This window comes from Oncorhynchus mykiss, chromosome 16 (genome assembly GCF_057628025.1).
Source record: "Oncorhynchus mykiss isolate SJ-2025 chromosome 16, ASM5762802v1, whole genome shotgun sequence".
Lineage (NCBI taxonomy): Eukaryota > Metazoa > Chordata > Actinopteri > Salmoniformes > Salmonidae > Oncorhynchus > Oncorhynchus mykiss.
The window spans coordinates 12,660,845-12,683,165 of record NC_143037.1 but is presented as its reverse complement, the minus strand read 5'-3'; the positions used below and the strand labels follow the sequence as shown (position 1 = coordinate 12,683,165).

General features: G+C 43.7%; 1 protein-coding gene across 4 annotated transcripts in view; it reads right to left on the bottom strand.

The window, feature by feature from the left end:
• The window catches only part of LOC110492834 (protocadherin-15-like), a 303,674-nt gene that overhangs the window by 124,130 nt on the left and 157,223 nt on the right, over nucleotides 1-22,321 (bottom strand). For all 4 annotated transcript variants that reach the window (XM_090201917.1, XM_090201916.1, XM_036946203.2 and 1 more), the window contains 4 exons: nucleotides 17,566-17,772; nucleotides 12,556-12,690; nucleotides 4,522-4,671; nucleotides 1,707-1,900 (listed from right to left, as the gene is read on the bottom strand). In XM_090201917.1, the coding sequence (XP_090058043.1) occupies nucleotides 1,707-1,900; nucleotides 4,522-4,671; nucleotides 12,556-12,690; nucleotides 17,566-17,772 (686 nt within the window). The remainder of the gene's footprint in view (nucleotides 1-1,706; nucleotides 1,901-4,521; nucleotides 4,672-12,555; nucleotides 12,691-17,565; nucleotides 17,773-22,321) is intronic.

The window sequence follows — 22,321 nt, the reverse complement described above, 5'->3', positions numbered from 1 at the left end:
CCTTGTGCAATGAAGAAGTCTGGCCATCTAGGAACTTACTCCTCATCAGAGGAAGACGACGAACGTTACAACCTGTCTCTAGAAACGTGCTCTCTAACTCCTCATCAGAGGAAGACGACGAACGTTACAACCTGTCTCTAGAAACGTGCTCTCTTACTCCTCATCAGAGGAAGACGACGAACGTTACAACCTGTCTCTAGAAACGTGCTCTTTTACTCCTCATTAGAGGAAGATGACGAACGTTACAACCTGTCTCTAGAAATGTGCTCTCTGCGAAATGCAGTGTGTGACAAATCTCCCAACAGAGCAAGATCTCTCATTCCCTTTCCCATTATCTCAGTCGTTTATAGTATTCCAACAATGGTTTCATTTTCATACGTGCCTTTAATTTAACAGATTACTGTACTTTGTATGGATTATTCTCATAACATATTTACTGATGTGATAGAAGTATATGCCTGTCAAGATATGTTGCATGAATTCACAATGGAAATACACTAAAATCTTACAAATACTTGAATTATTACTCTCACAATTTCAACATATATTTTCTCTATTCTACGCTTGACAAGCAGTTCCCTTATCCCACCGCTTGGCACTGTGCACACTCATGGTCATGGCTGTGTGTAAATGTACGCACACTCTCAACGTTCATGTTGATAAATATCACACTTTGCGTGGAAATGATCCTACACATGGTTGACGCACCGATTTGTTCCTACGCATGATTGATAAACGAGGCCCCAGATTATTACATGGTTCCCAGTCGTTGGATACGTATTCACATACGTATTCACACCCCTAGTCTTATCTTGCGTGTTTGTCCTTGACTCAAGACAAAGGCTTACAAGGATCTTTGTGCGGCAAAACTTTTACCTGGCATATTCGATGAAAGACGAAATTCCCAAAACTGCTGCCAAAGAGACCCCCCAGCCCTAATGTTTTCCTCTTCAGATAGAACTGAGCCAGTAGCCACTGCCAAATTCACTACATTTCTCTTTATATTTCAGCCTGTTGAGCTATATTGATCCTGTGGCCACCAAGCTTTACAGAGGGCAAAAAGGCAACACAGATTGAATTGAGTTGGATGGTAGGCATTGCAAATCATTATGAAAAGCCTCTAGTTTCCGCTTTGGGTGCCAGATGGGCCAGTAACATCTACCGGCACATTGTTCCAGGGATATTTTCCTAGCACAATTGTGTTACCCTGCAGAACACTATAGATTTAACAGAGACAGAGACAGAGAGAGAGACAGAGAGAGAGACAGAGAGAGAGACAGAGACAGAGAGAGAGACAGAGACAGAGACAGAGACAGAGACAGAGACAGAGACAGAGACAGAGAGAGAGAGAGAGAGAGAGAGAGAGAGAGAGAGAGAGAGAGAGAGAGAGTCTGTGACTGCTGCAGACGGAATGGAAAGTGACTTGTCCTCTGCGTCTCTCAGCCTTTTTATTGGCCACGCCAGTTCCCAGCCTCCACTGCCCTACTCCACCTTTCCATCCTCAAGCTCCCCTGCTCGTTCTCCCCACCCCCAGCCCTACCCATCCTCCCCTCCAGCCTCCCACCCCTCGGGGCTTCCCACCCCCAGCCCTACCCATCCTCCCCTCCAGCCTCCCACCCCTTGGGGCTTCCCACCCCCAGCCCTACCCATCCTCCCCTCCAGCCTCCCACCCCTCGGGGCTCCCTGGGGCTCCCTATTAGCCTCACCTCCTCTGGGACCCCGGACCACTATCCACAGCCTCCACGGTCAGTGTGTAGGAACGTCCCACGGCCAGGGAGACGCCAGGCACCACGGTGATCACTCCCGAGCGGTTATTGATGATGAAGTGTCCTTGATCCCCCGCCAGGATCTTGTAGGTCACAAGCCCATTGGGACCCCCGTCAGCATCCAGAGCCGTCAGCTGAAAGGGAGACAAGAGAGGAAGTCTCTCACTCGACAGTGTCCTCTGGTGTCCTAAGCTCAGGGACTTCACTAGGGGAAGGCCATCTATCCCAATATTTTCCCCACATTTCAAGGAATACGGAAAAGTTTGATTCCTCGCTGATATATTCTACACATATCAAATGCATAATTAAATATCTTGCGTTGGGGGATTATTAAACATTTATGGCAAATACAGTCAGTGATTTTGAAATAAGGAAGTAGAAACTGATATCATAATCAAATGCAGAAATACCTTTTAACATTCGCATAATCCAATTATAACATACTTCATATTCAACGTGTAGAAAAGTGGCCACACTTTGATAGAAATCTCTAAACATTCATGTGTTTACGTAGTAGAACGCTATAGTGTGTGACTAAGAGCATGTATAGTGTTATTCTCCCCATACGTCATTCTGAGACTTTACATACTGTAACTCAAAGATGACTGACTAATGAGACAATGCAGTCACAAGCACCTCATCAACAGACATTCAACCGACAAAGAAACTAATACCTCAAATCAAAGCAAATCAAATGTTATTTGTCGCATACACATGGTTAGCAGATGTTAATGCGAGTGTAGCGAAATTCTTGTGCTTCTAGTTCCGACAATGCAGTAATAACAAGTAATCTAACTAACAATTCCAAAACTACTGTCTTGTACACAGTGTAAGGGGATAAAGAATATGTACATAAGGATATATATATATGAATGAGTGATGGTACAGAGCAGCATAGGCAAGATACCTGCCATTATTAACGTGTTCCTGAAGCCTAACCAGCCTAACCGGGCTAACCAGCCTAATCAGGCTAACCACCCTAACCGGGCTAACCAGCCTAACCGGCCTAACTGGGCTAACCAGGCCTAACAAGCCTAACCGGGCTAACCGGCCTAACCAGCCTAACTGGGCTAACCAGCCTTACTGGGCTAACCAGCCTAACCGGGCTAACCAGCCTAACTGGGCTAACCAGCCTAACCAGCCTAACCGGGCTAACCAGCCTAACCAGCCTAACCGGGCTAACCAGCCTAACCAGGCTAACCAGCCTAACCGGGCTAACCAGCCTAACCAGGCACCACCAGCCTAACCGGGCTAACCGGCCTAACCAGCCTAACTGGGCTAACCAGCCTTACCAGCCTAACCGGGCTAACCAGCCTAACCGGGCCAACCAGTCTAACCAGCCTAACCGGGCCAACCAGCATAACCGGGCCAACCAGCCTAACCGGACTAACCAGCCTAACGGGGCAACCGGCCTAACCAGCCTAACCGGCCTAACAGGGCTAACCAGCCTAACCGGGCTAACCAGCCTAACCGGCCTAACCAGCCTAACCGGCCTAACAAGCCTAACCAGCCTAACCGGGCTAACCAGCCTAACCAGGCTAACCAGCCTAACCGGCCTAACCGGGCTAACCAGCCTAACCAGGCTAACCAGCCTAACCGGGCTAACCAGCCTAACTGGGCTAACCAGCCTAACCGGGCTAACCAGCCTAACCAGCCTAACCAGCCTAACCGGGCTAACCGGGCTAACCAGCCTAACCGGGCTAACCAGCCTAACCAGCCTAACCGGGCTAACCAGCCTAACCAGCCTAACCGGGCTAACCAGCCTAACCAGCCTAACCGGGCTAACCAGCCTAACCAGCCTAACCGGGCTAACCAGCCTAACCAGCCTAACCGGGCTAACCAGCCTAACCGGGCTAACCGGGCTAACCAGCCTAACCGGGCTAACCGGGCTAACCAGCCTAACCGGGCTAACCAGCCTAACCAGCCTAACCGGCCTAACCGGGCTAACCAGCCTAACTGGGCTAACCAGCCTAACCAGCCTAACCGGGCTAACCAGCCTAACCAGGCTAACCAGCCTAACCGGCCTAACCGGGCTAACCAGCCTAACCGGGCTAACCAGCCTAACCGGGCTAACCAGCCTAACTGGGCTAACCAGCCTAACCGGGCTAACCAGCCTAACCAGCCTAACCAGCCTAACCGGGCTAACCAGCCTAACCGGGCTAACCAGCCTAACCGGGCTAACCGGGCTAACCAGCCTAACCGGGCTAACCAGCCTAACCAGCCTAACCGGCCTAACCGGGCTAACCAGCCTAACTGGGCTAACCAGCCTAACCGGGCTAACCAGCCTAACCGGGCTAACCAGCCTAACCAGGCTAACCGGGCTAACCAGCCTAACCAGGCTAACCGGGCTAACCAGCCTAACCGGGCTAACCAGGCTAACCAGCCTAACCGGGCTAACCAGCCTAACCGGGCTAACCGGGCTAACCAGCCTAACCGGGCTTGCTATGAGAGAAAGTCCTCCGATGGGAAAACAGAGATTAAACTGCCGAAATTTGACCTTTTCTGGCAGTCTTTTGCTTCCTTTAAGTATCAGAGTGACTGACTGGACTGGGCTCATGCTCTGACTGTGAAACAGGGGTTCTAACAAATGACCCACAATCCTCCCAATGCCAGAGGGGAACAGCCTATGGCAGCAGCCTGCTGAGAGCTGAACCAAACAGTCTGCTACCACAATAACTCCAGGTTTACTAATGCTATTACTCTAAGTAAGTGGATGGTTTGGGAAAACAGCGAGTGAGTACAGCATATTGATTACCTGTAATATTGTTTCTCCAGGCTGCATATCTGTGTAAACATTGACACTGTAGGAGGTGTTCGGAAAGGTCGGTGTGTTGTCATTGGCATCGATCACTGTGATATTAATGGCCACTGGAGTACTCTCCTGAACTCCATCAGAAGCCACCATCTATAGAGAAGGGAAGTGAGAGCAAGAGCGAGAGAGAGAGAGAGAAATGATCGAAAACCTCAGGACACACGTGTATGCAGTAGAGAACTCCACAACCAATATATCCCTGACATGTTCTGTCAATGCAGAAACCAATGGGACAGTCCCTGACAGTCACAGGACAGAAAAGGAAGATAAGGGACCAGTGGTCAAAAGATGAAAGATTGAGAGCAATACCCTTATTGAAAGCTGTTTACACAGGCTTTACCGATATTAATTCATCACAATGACTAAACAAAGCCCATTGTCTTAACAACAACGTACAGTAATAAAGACTACAATGCTCTTATAACTCCAATTGTGATTGCATACCATTATTGTTTATCTCATTAGGTAAAGTGTGTGTGTGTGTGTGTGTGTGTGTGTGTGTGCATGCGTGCGAGTGTGACAGTGTGTGTGTGCATGCGTGCGTGTATGCGCGCGTGTGTGTGTGTGTGTGTGTGTGCGTGAAGTTGTATCTGACTGTCAACTTCCACATAGAACACAACCGCTCACACAAATTAACTGAGAGTAACAGCAACTTCAAAAACAGAAGAGCATGTAACAAGCGTCAAACAGAAAGAAAAGCACCTTGATCCTCAGTTGAGCAGGAAATAAAATAACATCCGTGTTCAAAGCTCTCCCCATTAACTTTTAGAGTTGTACTTCTTTCCCCGCCAAAATACGACGACAGAAGCATCTAAAAAAGCCCACAGGTAAACACAGCAGTGAGTGCTAGCGAAAACCAGAATCGAGAAACATCCTTTTAGTGTTTCTTTATGTTCATAGTACTTAGCAACACCACACTTCAAAGTCTTGACAGGATAGCGCTGCGGGCTCCTCCACTGCTCCAGCAGGATGTGGTGGTGGGGAGAGAAAATGTCCAAATGTTGTTTCCTTCTCTGAGTTTCCGGTGCGATGCACTGTGCCACTCAGAGGAGCTAGCATTATAAAAACCTCTACTAGCTCACAACTTCATAACACAGCACAAAGCCTCTAGGCAAGACATAAGTGGTAGAGGAGAAGATGATCATTTGACATCATTGGGTGGGTAGCGGTTGTTGTAGATGTAATTTGACTGGCAGGAAGAGTGTCTTGCAGAGTGGGTGGCATAACACATTCAGTGGCCACAGAGCCAACTGAAAGAACTCAAATAGACATACTCCGACCAAATATGTATTGGAACACAAAACACTGAGAGACACACATCCTTGTGGATTTCTCCATGGTAGTGCTGGAGAGGGGAAACAGATATTGAGGCACTGACTGACTGGGTATCGTTCGTATGCACGACGGATCCATCATTTAACAGCATGGGTGGAACGGCTCTCAGAAGCCTTCCCAGACAAGCGAGCTTGGTCTCAGTGTTTTAATCAATCTGTTACTGCAAGGACATGGCAGCCGAGTGCTCGGGAATGCTAATTCCACTGCCCTGTGCACCCCAGAGTTAGGGCTGGAGGGATCCGCACGCCAACGTTTACATTCAGCGAAGTCTGATGTTGTCTGGATCTTTTGGCACCAGGCATTATTTCACATTCTGATGTTTTTTTGGAGGGAAACGTAGCACTGCTTGCTTAGAAGTACCACTTCCTACTGATTTGGCTCATACCAAGGCTGGAATGAACGACCTCTGCCTTGCTAACACAGGTGACTGCCCTTCTGAAGCATCTTGCCCAGTCAGCACACTGAAAAGCTAGCTATTCGGCAGCGCAAGTGGAGATACTTCAGGCTGACGAGTGAGTTTCACAGAGCCCATCTGCTATACGGCCCTTGAATCACAAACAGACATCCAAACCTAAAAAGTTATTTGAAATAACTACATCGGAATATAGCCAGACTGGCAAAGTCCATCAATAAGACATTGCCTTAACAGACTCTGTTAAAAGATAAGGTCTCTGAATTCTAAAACAAAGATATGGTGAGGTGGGCAAGATAAATGGAACTGCAAGAAGTTCTTTTTGGAAAATTCCAATTCTGGTTTCAGATGACATGGCACTTGGCAATTTCAAAGCCTGACAAGACGACGGTTCTTAGACTGAGTGATACACCTGCCAGGTGACATTTCTTCAAATAAACGGTGCATTTGATCTAGAGGGAACAGCGAATAACCCAGTGGCAGTTATAGCTGAGTGAAGAATACATCAACAAACATATGGAGGAACAGGACTGAGGATAGCAGTATGCTGTTCTGAACTGGGCTGTTCTGGGCTGTTCTGAGCTGTGCTGTTATGAGCTTTGCTGTTCTGAATGATGCTGTGCTTTATCATGGTCTTACAGCTGGACATAGTGCACCAGTCAGCAACAGAGAGTATTACTGTTGAATGAAAGCTCAGTAGTTGGTGATTCATGGATTCATCATTTAAATGTTGTAGGTTCTGGCTCAGGGGAATGCAAAAATTCCTAATGAGAGAGGCTACTGCATCACATTACATTTGGGATTCACCATCTATCTTTTGCCACAATTACATTTTTCAATAAGTGCTTTTACACTGATTGCTTTGTCTAATCTCGACAATCAAAACCACAAACCCTTCTCACTTTTTACTTACAAATTGCTGCAAACACACCGGAGAAACACATATAAATACACACGTGGTGAGTCATGTACAGTCGCGGCCAAAAGTTTTGAGAATGACACAAATATTAATTTTCACAAAGTCTGCTGCCTCAGTTTGTATGATGGCAATTTGAATATACTCCAGAATGTTATGAAGTGTGATCAGATGAATTGCAATTAATTGCAAAGTCCCTCTTTGCCATGCAAATGAACTGAATCCCCAAAAAACATTTCCACTGCATTTCTGCAGAAGGCTTCAAGGCACCCAAAAAAGTCCAGCAAGCGCCAGGACCGTCTCCTAAAGTTGAGTCAGCTGCGGGATCGGGGCACCACCAGTACAGAGCTTGCTCAGGAATGGCAGCAGGCAGGTGTGAGTGCATCTGCACGCACAGTGAGGTGAAAACTTTTGGAGGATGGCCTGGTGTCAAGAAGGGCAGCAAAGAAGCCACTTCTCTCCAGGAAAAACATCAGGGACAGACTGATATTCTGCTAAAGGTACAGGGATTGGACTGCTGAGGACTGGGGTAAAGTCATTTTCTCTGATGAATCCCCTTTCCGATTGTTTGGGGCATCCGTAAAAAAGCTTGTCTGGAGAAGACAAGGTGAGCGCTACCATCAGTCCTGTGTCATGCCAACAGTAAAGCATCCTGAGACCATTCATGTGTGGGGTTGCTTCTCAGCCAAGCGAGTGGGCTCACTCAAAATTTTGCCTAAGAACACAACCCTGAATAAAGAATGTTACCAACACATCCTCTTGAGAGCAACTTCTCCCAACCATCCAGGAACAGTTTGGTGACGAACAATGCCTTTTCCAGCATGATGGAGCACCTTGCCATAAGGCAAAGGTGATAACTAAGTGGCTCGGGGAACAAAACAGAGAAAAAGAGGGAGAGCGAAAGAAAGGGAAAGAGAGAGAGAGAGAGAGAGAGAGAGGGGAGAGAGAAAGAGAGAGAAAGAGAGGGAGCGAGAGAGAAGAAAGGGAAAGAAGGAGATATCAAATATATAGAGAGAAAGAAAGACAGAATGGGGGGAGTGACAGATGTTTTCTAATGATCTGTTGCTTGTGTCCCCAACCATGGAGGGCATACAGCATTTCAAGAAGCAAAGAAAGAAACCTTGCTGATGTACTGTAATAGTGTCTATGTTTAATGGTACAGTACTAGTGGAGCTACTGCCATTCTAGAATATGGTATCAGGGGACAAGTGTGACTGTGGATTCAAGTTACTGTTGTGCTGTGTTGTGTGACAGGGGCTAACACGATGGTGGGGGAGAGAGGGAAAGAGAGGGAGACAGAGAAATAGAAGGAGAAAGAGAGAGAGAGAGAGGGAAAGAGAGAAAGGAAAAGAGAGGGGGATAGAGGGAGAGAAAGAAAGGGAAAGAGAGGGAGATAGAGGGGGAGAGAGACGGAAAGAGAAAGATAGAGGGATATAATTCAAATCTTAGAATCAACTATTAAAGACTATCAAATCTTAGAATTAACTATTAAAGACTATAAAATCTTAGAATCAACTATTAAAGACAACCCTCTGGATGATCAAATTACCTTGAATGAACTACAGGACAAAATAAGTGCGCCCAATAACTGGCAAAGTGGAAGCAATTGTTGCTTATCCTGCTCCCACGACTCGCCGCCAGTTGCGCAGATTCCTGGGGATGGTGGGGTACTATCGTACGTTCTGCAAGAATTTGTCAATGGTAGTAGCTCCCTGCTACTACCACATCTCTGCTCAGTCCCAAAGTACCATTTAAGTGGTCCCAGGAATGTACTATGCTTTTGAGTCTGCCAAAGTGCTGCTTTGTAGTGCCCCAGTGCTTGCCTGCCCCAACTTTGCCAAACCTTTTAAGTTGGAGGTAGATGCTAGTATAGTGGGGGTGGGTGCGGTTCTCTTACAGGAAGATGAAGAGGGAGTGGATCGGCCTGTCAGTTTCTTCTCCCGTAAGTTCAACTCGTGTCAGTCAAGGTACTCCACCATTGAACAAGCGACGCTGGCTTTATTGCTAGCCTTATAGTTTTTGGAGGTATATGTGGGCTCCAGTGCCTTGCCTGTACTGGTCTTCACAGATCATAATCCGTTGGTGTTTCTTAGGCAAATGTACAATCAGAACCGCCGCCATATGTGGTGGGCTCTGATTGTACAGGGATACAGTATACAGATTCACTATGTGAAGGGTTCGGCGAACGTGAGATCTGATGCTCTATCACAGGTTTAGTAACTGGAGATGCGTGTTGGTTTTTGTTATTGCAAACTAGGAGTTTGCAGGTTTTGGGGTGGGCGTGTTATGTTCCCCAGTTTCTGTGTTGTGGGTTTGTGTGTGTGTATTTTAGGAAATGGAATCCTGGATTCCTCAAGCAGCTGATTGGTTGGCCCCCACGATGATTGGAGCTCTGAACCCTCCCTCTCGTCAGGGGAAACAGCTGTCTTCAATTACCACCTCCTTCTACAGCTGGATAAAAGCCAGTGTTCCTTTGTCAGGAGGGGAGAGCGTCTTTGATGTCCTGTGTTGGTTGTTAGTCCATGAAAATGTTTGTAGCCGCTACGCCTGAGGTATGTGTGTGCCAATAGGACTTAGTGTTTTTGATTATTGAAATTGTTCCCTTTAATTATTCCCTGTAATTATTCTGTTTAATTTGTTCCCGCGGGGGGAACGCACCTTGGGAGTGTTTAGGCAAGAGGCCAGCGGACATACATAACCCGTAGTATTTACAATGTCTATGCAGACTAGGTAAGACCTGGGCAGACCACCCCCTGTATTTTGGTTAGCATGCCAAGAGGTGCTAAAAGATTCGGTAAGTTGTGGGTAGGTAAGGTAGGAGAGGGGGCTCTTTGACTTTCTTTGCTTCCGTCCAGCCCCTTTTCCCCACATTACCGTGTTAAGGAAATAAATTCCCTGTGAACTGTACATTTCTCTGCCTCTGTCGTCCTTCCCCCGCACCTACGATCAAATACCTTTTTCACTTCACGTTGAGTTGTAGCAGGGTGTTGCGTTCCCTCCTCCAAGAGGCGTACGTAACAAACCCAAAAAGGCCTGTGGTGTCGATGGTATCCTCAATGAAATTATAAAATATACAGACAACAAATTCCAATTGGCTATACTTAGACTCTGTAACATCATTCTTAGCTCTGGCATCTTCCCCACTATTTGGAACCAAGGACTGATCACATGTTACAGGAATTAACTAATTCAATTCAACACTCTGTCCACACCTAAGAATTTGTAAGGCCCTTATTTGCATAAAATGGACAGATACCAGTCTCAAAATCAATCAGTAGCATTTATTCTCTAGAGTACTGAACACGATACAGTTTACCACAGGTTATAAACTGAAAATGACGTCATTAGTTTTCGAACTGTCCCATCTCTTCTCCCACCCTGGTACAAAGGCAATATCGCAAGCCTTCCCACATCGTCTCCCTAACAATTTAATTTAATTCATGACCGAGCCAAGGTCTTCCTGTGTAGATAAGCATTCTAGTCAGTCTGACGATAAGTTCATTCATTTCTACCAAGGAACAGACAGTCATTGTTCTAATTCTTGATTATATTTACACACATATTCAGTACTAGAATTTAAAGGAAATTCATACATCTATACAGTAACATAATAGTATTCTGATTAGTCAGTCCTGATTGAAATGTATACATAATTAGTCATTGATAAAAAAAATCCCTTAACATCACCCCAATCCACAAAAGTCGAGACAAATTTGACCTCAATAATTACCGTGGGATATGCGTCAACAGCAACCTTGGGAAAATCCTCTGCATTAACAGCAGACATTTGTACATTTTCTAATTGAAAACAATGTACTGAGCAAATGTCAAATTGTCTTTTTACCAAATGATTGTACAACAGACCACATATTCACCATGGACACCCTAATTGACAACAAACAATGGCAAAGTATTGTCATGCTTTGTTGATTTAAAAAAAGCTTTCGACTCAATTTGGCATGAGGGCCTGCTATACCAATTGATGGAAAGTGGTGTTGAGGGAAAAACATAAAATCATAAAATCTATGAACACAAACAAGTGTACATTCTAAACTGGCAAAAAAACACATTTCTTTCTACAGGGCCGGGGGGGGGGGGGGGGGGGGGTGAGACAGGGATGCAGCTTAAGCCCCACTTCAACATATATGTCATCAAATTGGCGAGGACACTAGAACAGTCTGCAGCACCCGGCCTCACCCTACTAGAATCTGAAGTCAAATGTCTACTGTTTGCTGATGATCTGGTGCTTCTGTCACCAACCAAGGAGGGCACAGCAGCACCTAGATCTTCTGCACAGATTCTGTCAGACCTGGGCCCTGAAAGTAAATCTCAGTAAGACCAAAATAATGGTGTTCCAAAAAAGGTCCAGTCGCCAGGACCACAAACAGAAATTTAATCCAGACACCGTTGCCCTAGAGCACACCAAAAAACTATACATAACTTGGCCTAAACATCAGCACCACAGGTAACTTCCACAAAGCTGTGAACGATCTGAGAGACAAAGCAAGATGGGCATTCTATTCCATCAAAAGGAACATAACATTTGACATACCAATTAGGATCAGGCTCAAAATACTTGAAGCAGTTATAGAGCCCATTGCCCTTTATGGTTGTGAGGTCTGGGGTCCGCTCACCAACCAAGAATTCACAAAATGGGACAAACACCAAACTGAGACTCTGCACGCAGAATTCTGCAAAAATATCCTCCATGTACAACGTAAAACACCAAATAATGTATGCAGAGAAGAATTAGGCCGATACCCGCTAATTATCAAAATCCAGAAAAGAGCCGTTAAATTCTACAACCACCTAAGAGGAAGCGATTCCCAAACCCATAACAAAGCCATCACCTACAGAGAGTGAAACTGGAGAATAGTCCCCAAAGCAAGCTGGTCCTGGGGCTCTGTTCACAAACACAAACAGACCCCACAGAGCCCCAGGACAGCATCACAATTAGACACAAACAAATCATGAGAAAACAATAAGCAGCAAGATTTGTGACCTGCCACAAGAAAAGGGCAACCAGTGAAAAACAAACACCAATGTAAATACAACCCATATTTATGTTGATTTATTTTCTGTTTTGTACATGAACTATTTGCACATAATATGACATTTGTGAGTGTAATGTTTACTGTTAATTGTTATTGTTTATTTCACTTTTGTTTATTATCTAGTTCACTTGCTTTGACAATGTTAACATATGTTGCCCATGCCAATAAAGCCCTTTAGGAGAGCGAGGAAAGAAGAGAGAGAGAAAAGAGAAAGGAGAGATGAGAGAGGGAGTGTGGTGTCAAACTAGAGCCAGCCTTACTGTGAACGTGTAGCTGTGCTGCTCTTCACGGTCCACGGACTTCAGCAGTGTCAGGTAGCGGGTAATCCCTGAAGGTGTCACTGTGAAGATTGTGTTGTAGTTGTCCAAGGATATCTGCAGCATGGGATCTTTCGTCTTCAAGGGAAGGAAAAGAAAATGACACAAGTCCACAAACAACTGACTGACTGGATCTGGATTGATAAAAGCAAGGTGATGAAACCTCGTCAGTCAGTTTCAAGTCAAGGTTTGAGAGACGAAGGAAACACATGATAAACACACACAACCATTGGAAAAAAATACTTTGGATTATCAAATAAGTACATGAAATATGAATCAACTGTTTGCCCGTGGTTGTGTTGAGTGACAATGTAAATCTAGAATGATTATGCAGCTCTATCTACATAGAATAGTGTTGCCATGGCACTGATGTTGATATTTTTATATTATTTGCGGTAACAACCTATACTAAGGATTGTTTTGTGTTCAACGCGCCATCTGTCCGCAGCATCTCTATAGCTGTGTTGAGGAGACTGTTGAGCCAATCTAAATGCGTTTCACAATGTAAAACCCCATATCTCTACCTAATCCACTTGAAGTTCTGCAGGGCTTTGTAGTCCTTGTGTCGACGGTTGTGTTCTTCACACACAGAGCAACACAGTACATGTACGAACACAGACTAGAAATGAAGAGTTCAGCCTCATCCTCCGCCCACCCCTGCAATAACACAATGTATATGTCTGAAATAGCACTATGTATTGTGCACTACATTTACCCAGAGCCCAATGGGAATCCCTATAGTCCCTGGTCAAAAGTAGTTCACTGTACTGTGAATAGCTTGCCATTTGAGAAGCAGCCAGTCCTTTTAATACCAGACTGGTGACAGACAGACTTGACTGCCTTCATTACTAATATGCATTCCTCAGCACTGTGGATATTGTTGACGCTGCTTTCAGTGGATATCGAAGTTACGCCGGACAGAGCGAGACATAAATAAATCAAACTGCTGCAAATAAAAGTGGATTGAATAATAATCACCCCAGACACTTAACACACGGCTCTGTGTTAGTACAGAGCCCCCGCTCAGTGGGAGATGACACAGCTTCCATCAGCATGGGGTTTCCCCAAAATAATCCAAGTCACACGGGCCTGCTCCAGATGGGCATGTGAGAAACAACTCCAATGATTGTGGGGACCACTAAACCCAGAATGCTCACAACCAGAGCCATATATCTGGAGTATATACAGTACCAGTCAAAAGTTTGGCACACGTACTCATTCAAGGGTTTCTACATTTTAGAATGAAGACATCAAAACTATGAAATAACACATATGGAATCATGTAGTAACCAAAAAAGTGTTAAACAAATATATTTTGGATTCTTCAAAGTAGCCACCCTTTGCCTTGATGACAACTTTGCACACTCTTGGCATTATCTCAACCAGCTTCCCCTGGAATGCTTTTCCAACAGTCTTTAAGGAGTTCCCACATATGCCGTGCACTTGTTGGCTGCTTTTCCTTCACTCTGCAGTCCAACTCGTCCCAAACCATCTCAAATGGGTTGAGGTCGGGTGACTGTGGAGGCCAGGTAATCAGATGCTGCACATCCCTCTCCTTTGTTGGTCAAATAGCCCTTACACAGCCTGGAGGTGTGTTGGGTTATTGTCCTGTTGAAAAACAAATGATAGTCCCACTAAGCGCAAACCAGACGGGATGGCTGCAGAATCTGTGATAGCCATGCTGTTCAAGTGTGCCTTGAATTCTAAATAAATCAGACAGTGTCACCAGTAAAGCACCATCACACCTCCTCCTCCATGCTTCACGGTGGGAAACACACATGCGGAGATCATCCGTTCACCTACTCTGCGTCACACAAAGACACAGCGGTTGGAACCAAAAATCTCAAATTTGAACTCATCAGACCAAAGGACAGATTCCCTCCGGTGTAATGTCCATTGCTCATGTTTCTTGGCCCAAACAAGTCTCTTCTTCTTATTGGTGTCCTCTAGTAGTGGTTTCTTTGCAGCAATTCGACCATGAAGACCTGATTCACAGTCTCCTCTGAACAGTGGATGTTGAGATGTGTCTGTTACTTGAACTCTGTGAAGCATTTATTTGGGCTGCAATCTGAGGTGCAGTTAACTCTAATGAACTTATCTTCTGCAGCAGAGGGTCTTTGGGTCTTCCTTTCCTGTGGCGTTCCTCATGAGAGCCAGTTTCATCATAGCGTTTGATGGTTTTTGCGACTGGACTTGAAGAAACCTTCAAAGTTTTTGACATTTTCTGGATTGACTGACCTTCACGTCTGAAAGTAATTATGGACTGTTGTTTCTCTTTGCTTATTTGAGCTGTTCTTGTCATAATATAGACTTTGTATTTTACCATATAGGCCTACCTTCTGTAAACCAACCCCTACCTTGTCACAACACTACTGATTGGCTCAAACGCATTAAGAAGAAATTCAACAAATTAACTTTTAACAAGGCACACCTGTAAATTGTAATGCACCTCATTAAGCTGGTTGAGAGAATGCCAAGAGTGTGCAAAGCTGTCATCAAGGCAAAGGGTGGCTACTTTGAACAATCTAAAATATAAAATGTATTTGGATTTGTTTAACACTTTTCTGGTTACTACATGGTTCCATGTGTGTTATTTCATAGTTGTGATGTCTTAGAAAATAGTAAAAATAAAGAAAAACACATGAGTAGGTGTGTCCAAACGTATGACTGGTAGTGTACATACAGTATATATTGCACTAATAACAACTATACAACAGAGCTACCCTCAATTCTCTGTGTTATCAATGTACTAGAGCTGGGACGATAAACCGAACATTATCGACACTGACCATACCGACCACTTATTGCAGGCATTTTGCTGATATCGTTCATTATTGGCAGCCATGACTACATGGAACTCTATTCTACATCAGGTAACTGATGCAAGCAGTAGAATTAGATTTAAAAAACAGATAAAAATACACCTTATGGAACAGCGGAGGCTGTGAAACAACACAAACAGAGGCACATGACACATGCATACACACACATGATAACATACGCACTATACTCACACGTACACATGGATTTTGTATATGTTGTAGTGGAGTAAGGGCCTGAGGGCACACACTTAGTGTGTTGTGAAATCTGTTGTGAATGTATTGTAATGTTTCAAAGAATTGCCTTCATTTTGCCGGACCCCAGGAAGAGTAGCTGTTGGCACGGCAGCAGCTAATGGGGATCCATAGTAAATACAAATACACATTTTGATAAGTAGCCTATACTAGAGAAATGTGAAATTTGAAATGAAGTAAGTTTGCAAATATAGGTGATTGTTAAATGGGACAATTGATGACTATAAGCATCAAACTAGTAGTAGTTTAAAGGATCATAACCAAACTGGTGCACAGTAATGTTATTAAAGCATCGTTCTATTCATCATTATCGCATCAAGTCATGCAATTTATCACAATATGGATTTCTGTCCATATTGCCCAGCTCTACAATGTAATGACCACATCCATGTACTGTGGGGAACCTTTTCCTACATTACTACAAGCTTCTCATGTTAGAGAAAAACAGATCACTTCAAAGACTAATAACCAAGCTGGCAAAAAAATGGAAACAACAATCAATAAAAAAAAAACGAGTGAAGCAGAAACCATGCAAACATGAGAATTGGATAGTTTAAAAAGAGGCGGATCAGTAGAAAAACAGAGAAAGAGAACGTCACACTAGTAATCATGCAGAGCTAACGCATCAGCTAAAACCTACAGGCTGATCACCAGGGATGAGCTAAAAAAAAAATAGAACAAAACAAATGATGTGATTGGACAACCTTCTCAACTGAGAGATGGTGATAAAATGGCTTCACAACTAAAAATACATGTATGTTTTTATGCTGATTAATTCCTATAGTATCATCTTGAAAGAGCAAACACCTTATTTGCAGCTGACATACTTCGGTCATGGAACTGTATCTAGACTAGGGGTTATATCCTGCCTGTTTGGCCCTGTCCGGGGGTGTCATCGGATGGGGCCACAGTGTCCCCTGACCCCTCCTGTCTCAGCCTCCAGTATTTATGCTGCATTAGTTTATGTGTCGGGGGGCTAGGGTCAGTTTGTTATATCTGGAATATTTCTCCTGTCTTATCCGGTGTCCTGTGTGAATTTAAGTATGTGCACTCTAATTCTCTCTTTCTCTCGGAGGAGGACCTGAGCCCTAGGACCATGCCTCAGGACTACCTGGCATGATGACTCCTTGCTGTCCCCAGTCCACCTGGCTGTGCTGCTGCTCCAGTTTCAACTGTTCTGCCTGCGGCTATAGAACCCTGACCTGTTCACCGGAAGTGCTACCTGTCCCAGACCTGCTGTTTTCAACTCTCTAGAGACAGCAGGAGCGGTAGAGATACTCTCAATGATCGGCTATGAAAAGCCAACTGACATTTACTCCTGAGGTGCTGACCTTTTGCACCCTCGGCAACTACTGTGATTATTATTATTGGACCATGCTGGTCATCTATGAACATTTGAACATCTTGGCCATGTTCTGTTATCATCTCCACCCGGCACAGCCAGAAGAGGACTGGCCACCCCTCATAGCCTGGTTCCTCTCTAGGTTCCTTCCTAGGTTTTGGCCTATCTAGGGAGTTTTTCCTAGCCACCGTGCTTCTACACCTGCATTGCTTGTTGTTTGGGGTTTTAGGCTGGGTTTCTGTATAGCACTTTGAGATATCAGCTGAAGTAAGAAGGGCTATATAAATAAATTTGATTTGATGACTAGACAAACACTTGAATCTACAGTATGCACTGTAAAAACATCTGCTCTCGACCTCAACATGATCGCAAACGCTCTCATCAACATCTATAGCAGTCTTCCATAGAAAGATTGTGTATAAATGAACGAATTAATGAGCAAGTGAAGGAATGAATGAAAGAAAGAAGGAACAGGTGAATGAATGAATAAACAAATGAATGAATTGATGAAGAGACTGGTCAGCTATGAGGTCTTACCTCCTCAATGTCGTTGTCCAGAACATTGATCCCCAGAGGGGTGGTGAGGCTGGCGTCGGTGAACACTGTGGTACCCACTGGTGCTGACTCGGTGATGAAGCCCTGGTATGTGGCCTCCAGGAAGAATGGTGACTGGTTGTTCTCATCCAGAACCTCGATGTGGAGGTTAGCAAATGCAGGCAGGGGGTGGCCGTTGTCCTGCTCTGCCTGGAAAATATAGAACAGGGTGACGTTCATTAAGGCACAGTGTAGACTTTTTTGTGTTCTTATTGGACACAAAACTATCAGAGATTCACTTTTTTTCAAAAACATTTACCCCCTAATTAACATGATCGAGAACCTCAACACTGAGGTTTTGCACAAGCTTGGTTCATGGACTGAACTTTCTAATGATAACGTGATTGAATCCAACAAGGATACAGAAATGAACCAATTGGAATGACATTTGAGAATACCAAAGGGTGATGTTTATTGCTTTGTAATGCTTTCTATTCCTTTCTAACAAACATGGAAATAGACTGGAGACTCATTCATTGTAGAGGCCCGTTTGTTTTATTCTCTCCATCAGTAATTTTGATCCAATCTACGGTCAATCAGTACAGTTGTGTCAATAGAGTAATGAAACCGCCTTGCAATTATTGATCATGACAACAAAAGAGGGAGAGGGGTGTCTTCTGCAGCTCTTAGATAAAAAAAACACTGACTGGTGATGAAATGAATGTCTTCATCAACCAGCTGAATGTCCCATAAAAGGCCTAGCCTTCAAAAGGTGTTGCCAATATCCCTCCACCTCCATGATTGTCTGTATTCAGAGGCTCCACAAAATCAACTGTCTTCAGTTCCATTCACTGACTGGTCTACCAGACAAAATACACAAAATTAAAGAAATGCTCATAATCCCATGCATCAAAGTGTCTAGCGTTACCGTGGGGCTATGTCACTCACAATTGTATTAGAATATTATATCATGTCAATGAGTAAACAATATGCCTTCTAATTGTACTTTGATATGTATGTGCAGGGTAAGCTTTGTGTAACAATCTGACATTAAATCTGACATTCTGACAATAGTAACTTTATGTTTTCGACTGAGATAAAAGTGATTTATACAGCGGGTGGCAGGTAGTCTCGAGGTTTGGTTCGAAGGCTGCTGGTTCGAATACCGGAGCCCGACAAGGTGAAAAATATGTTGCTGTGCCCTCGAGCAAGGCACTTAACTCTAATTGTCCAAAGGGCACTGTACAATCGTGACCCACATCCCCTGCGGGTGTCTCAGGGGGATATGCAAGAAACATCTCCATTACATGCTTCTGTAACAGGGCAAATTTAACCCCCCCCCCCCATTCATTTTATTTTATAAAAATACAATAAATTATTAATTGTCCTTTGATGGTACAGTATGGATGTTGCTGTCGATTTTAAAATAGCATTTTGTTTACAGTGCATTCAGAAATTATTCACACCCCTTCACTTTTTCCACATTTAGTTGTGTTACAGCTTGAATTTAAAATAGATTAAACTGAGATTTTTGCCACTGACCTACAAACAATATCCCATAATTTCAACGCGGAATTATGTTTTTCAAAATTTTGGCTAATTAATAAAAAATGAAAAGCTGAAATGTCTGTAAGGGATCTCGTCCTCCTCTTCTGAGGAGGAGAAGTGAGAAGGATCAGAGGACCAAAACGCAGCGTGGTAAGTGTCCATAATGTTTATTTTAAAACATAAACTGAACACTACGAAATACAAAACAATAAACGTGAAATGACCGAAACAGTCCCGACTGACACGGAAGACAAACACCCACAACCCAAAACTGAAACCCAGGCTACCTAAGTATGATTCTCAATCAGGGACAACAATTGACAGCTGCCTCTGATTGAGAACCATACTAGGCCGAACTCAACAACCAACATAGAAAAACAAACATAGACTGCCCACCCAACTCACGCCCTGACCATACTAAAACAAAGATAAAATAACAGAACTTTGGTCAGAACGTGTCTTGAGTCAAAAATAATTCAACCCCTTTGTTATGGGAAGCTTAAATAAGTTCAGGAGTAAAAATGTGCTTAACAAGTCACATAATAAGTTGCATGGACTGTGTGTGCAATAATAGTGTTTAACATGATTTTTGGATGACTACCTCTGTACCCCACACATACAATCATCTATAAGGTCCCTCAGTCAACCACAAAGACCAGGGAGGTTTTCAAATGCCTCACGAAGAAGGACACCAATTGGTAGATGGGTACAAATTTTAAAAAAGCAGACATTGCATATAATTTTGAGCAAGGTTAAATTATTAATTACACTTCAGATGGTGTATCAATACACCCAGTCACTACAAAGATACAGGCATCCTTCCTAACTCAGTTGCCAGAGAGGAAGGAATCCCCTCAGGGATTTCACCATGAGGCTAATGGTGATTTTAAAACAGTTACAGAGTTGAATCGCTGTGATAGAAGATAACTGAGGATGGATCAACAACATTGTAGTTACTCCACAATACTAACCTGAATGACAGAGTGAAAATGAGGAAGCATATATATCCCAAAACATGCATCCTGTTTCCAACAGGCACTAACGTAACACTGCAAAAAATGTGGCAAAGCAATTCACTTTCTGTCCTGAATACAGTGTTATGTTTAGGGCAAATCCAATAAAAACACATTACTGAGTACCACTCTCCATATTCTCAAGCAAAGTGGTGACTGCATCATGTTATTAGTATGCTTGTAAAAAATTAAGGAATTGGAAGTTTTTCAATATAAAAATAATAATGGAATGGCGCTAATCAAAATCCTAGAGGAAAACCTGGTTCATTCTTTCCACCAGACACTGGGAGATGAATTCACCTTTCAGATGGACAATAACCTAAAACACAAGGCCAAATCTACACTGGAGTTGCTTCCCAAGAAGACAGTGCATGTTCCTATGGAAAGACCTGAAATAGTTGTCGATCAATGATCAACAACCAATTTGAAGGATTTTCTTAAAGAGTAATGTTGCACAATCCAAGTTTGGAAAGCTCTTAGAGAAATGTCCAGAAAGACTCACAGTTGTAATCACTGCCAAAGGTGATTCTAACGCGTATTGACTCAGATACTTATCTGATGAATATATATTAGTGTTTGATTTTTCAGGAATCTTTTACAAATTTTAGAATGCTTCTTCTACTTTGACATTACAGGGTATTTTATTTAGATCGTTGACTAACAATGACAATTAAATCCATTTTAATCCCACTTTGTAAAACAACAAAATACGGAAAAAGTCCGGGGTTGTTGTGACCACTTTATGGAGGCACTGCAACTGTATCATTCTGCAGTCCGTTTTGAACAATATGCCCCACGCACAATCAACCAAAACACTTGTGTTTCTGTGGAATACTAAATATTATTTTCAATACAAATCTCAAGGTTACTGCATCAAACACCATCCTCGCCTCTGAGGCCATGTCTTGTGAGAACTCAACATGGAAGCCAAAGTGTTAAGTGAGTGACAGCATGGTCTCCATTACTGGCGAGAACAGTTTGTAACTGTGTATATATGAATAGCAATGTCTTGTGTCAAAAGCACTTCACACCTCCCTGGTGGGGGAATATTAAGTCGATTCCTCCCCCCCCCCCCCCCAACTAAGATCAGATTCTATAACTGACACCCGCGAGCAGCGATCATATCAAACAGAATGAGAACCAAATTTAAACAAACAGAATTTAAACAAGCAGTTACTGAAACTATTACATCTTAGAAGTGATCCATAACCAAACTTATACTCTGCAGCTCCATTCCATTACACTGGTGGTAGAAAGCATTGGATGACCGACTCCATGTACTCAACTAAGGGTGATTAACAAGTATGTCATCAACATCTCTCAAACCACTCCGATAGTCAATCACATTAAGGTATCAGTCAAATCCAGTTCAAATATGATAGTCATCAGGAACGTATATGTCTCTGTCCACCAGACACCCAGCTGCACCCTCCCCCCCATTCTGAGTCTATTCCTCTCAGATGCTTCTCTGTCATACTGTGTGTCTATATAAAGCAGTATCTGCTTTATTCAGCCACAGGGCAGTATCTGCTTTATTCATACTGTGCGTCTATATTTAACGCTGCCGCAGGGCAGTATCTGCTTTATTCAGCCACAGGGCAGTATCTGATTTTTTCAGACTGTGCATCTATATTTAAACGCAGCCGCAGGGCAGTATCTGCTTTATTCATACTGTGCATCTATATTTAAACGCAGCCGCAGGGCAGTATCTGCTTTATTCATAAGGTGCGTCTATATTTAACGCAGCCGCAGGGCAGTATCTGCTTTATTCATAAGGTGCGTCTATATTTAAACGCAGCCGCAGGGCAGTATCTGCTTTATTCATAAGGTGCGTCTATATTTAACGCAGCCGCAGGGCAGTATCTGCTTTATTCATAAGGTGCGTCTATATTTAAACGCAGCCGCAGGGCAGTATCTGCTTCATTCATACTGTGCATCTATATTTAAACACAGCCGCAGGGCAGTATCTGCTTTATTCATACTGTGTGTCTATATTTAACGCAGCCGCAGGGCAGTATCTGCTTTATTCATACTGTGTGTCTATATTTAACGCAGTCGCAGGGCAGTATGTGCTTTATTCATACTGTGTGTCTATATTTAAACGCAGCCACAGGGCAGTATCTGCTTTATTCATACTGTGTGTCTATATTTAACGCAACCGCAGGGCAGTATCTGCTTCATTCATACCGTGTGTCTAT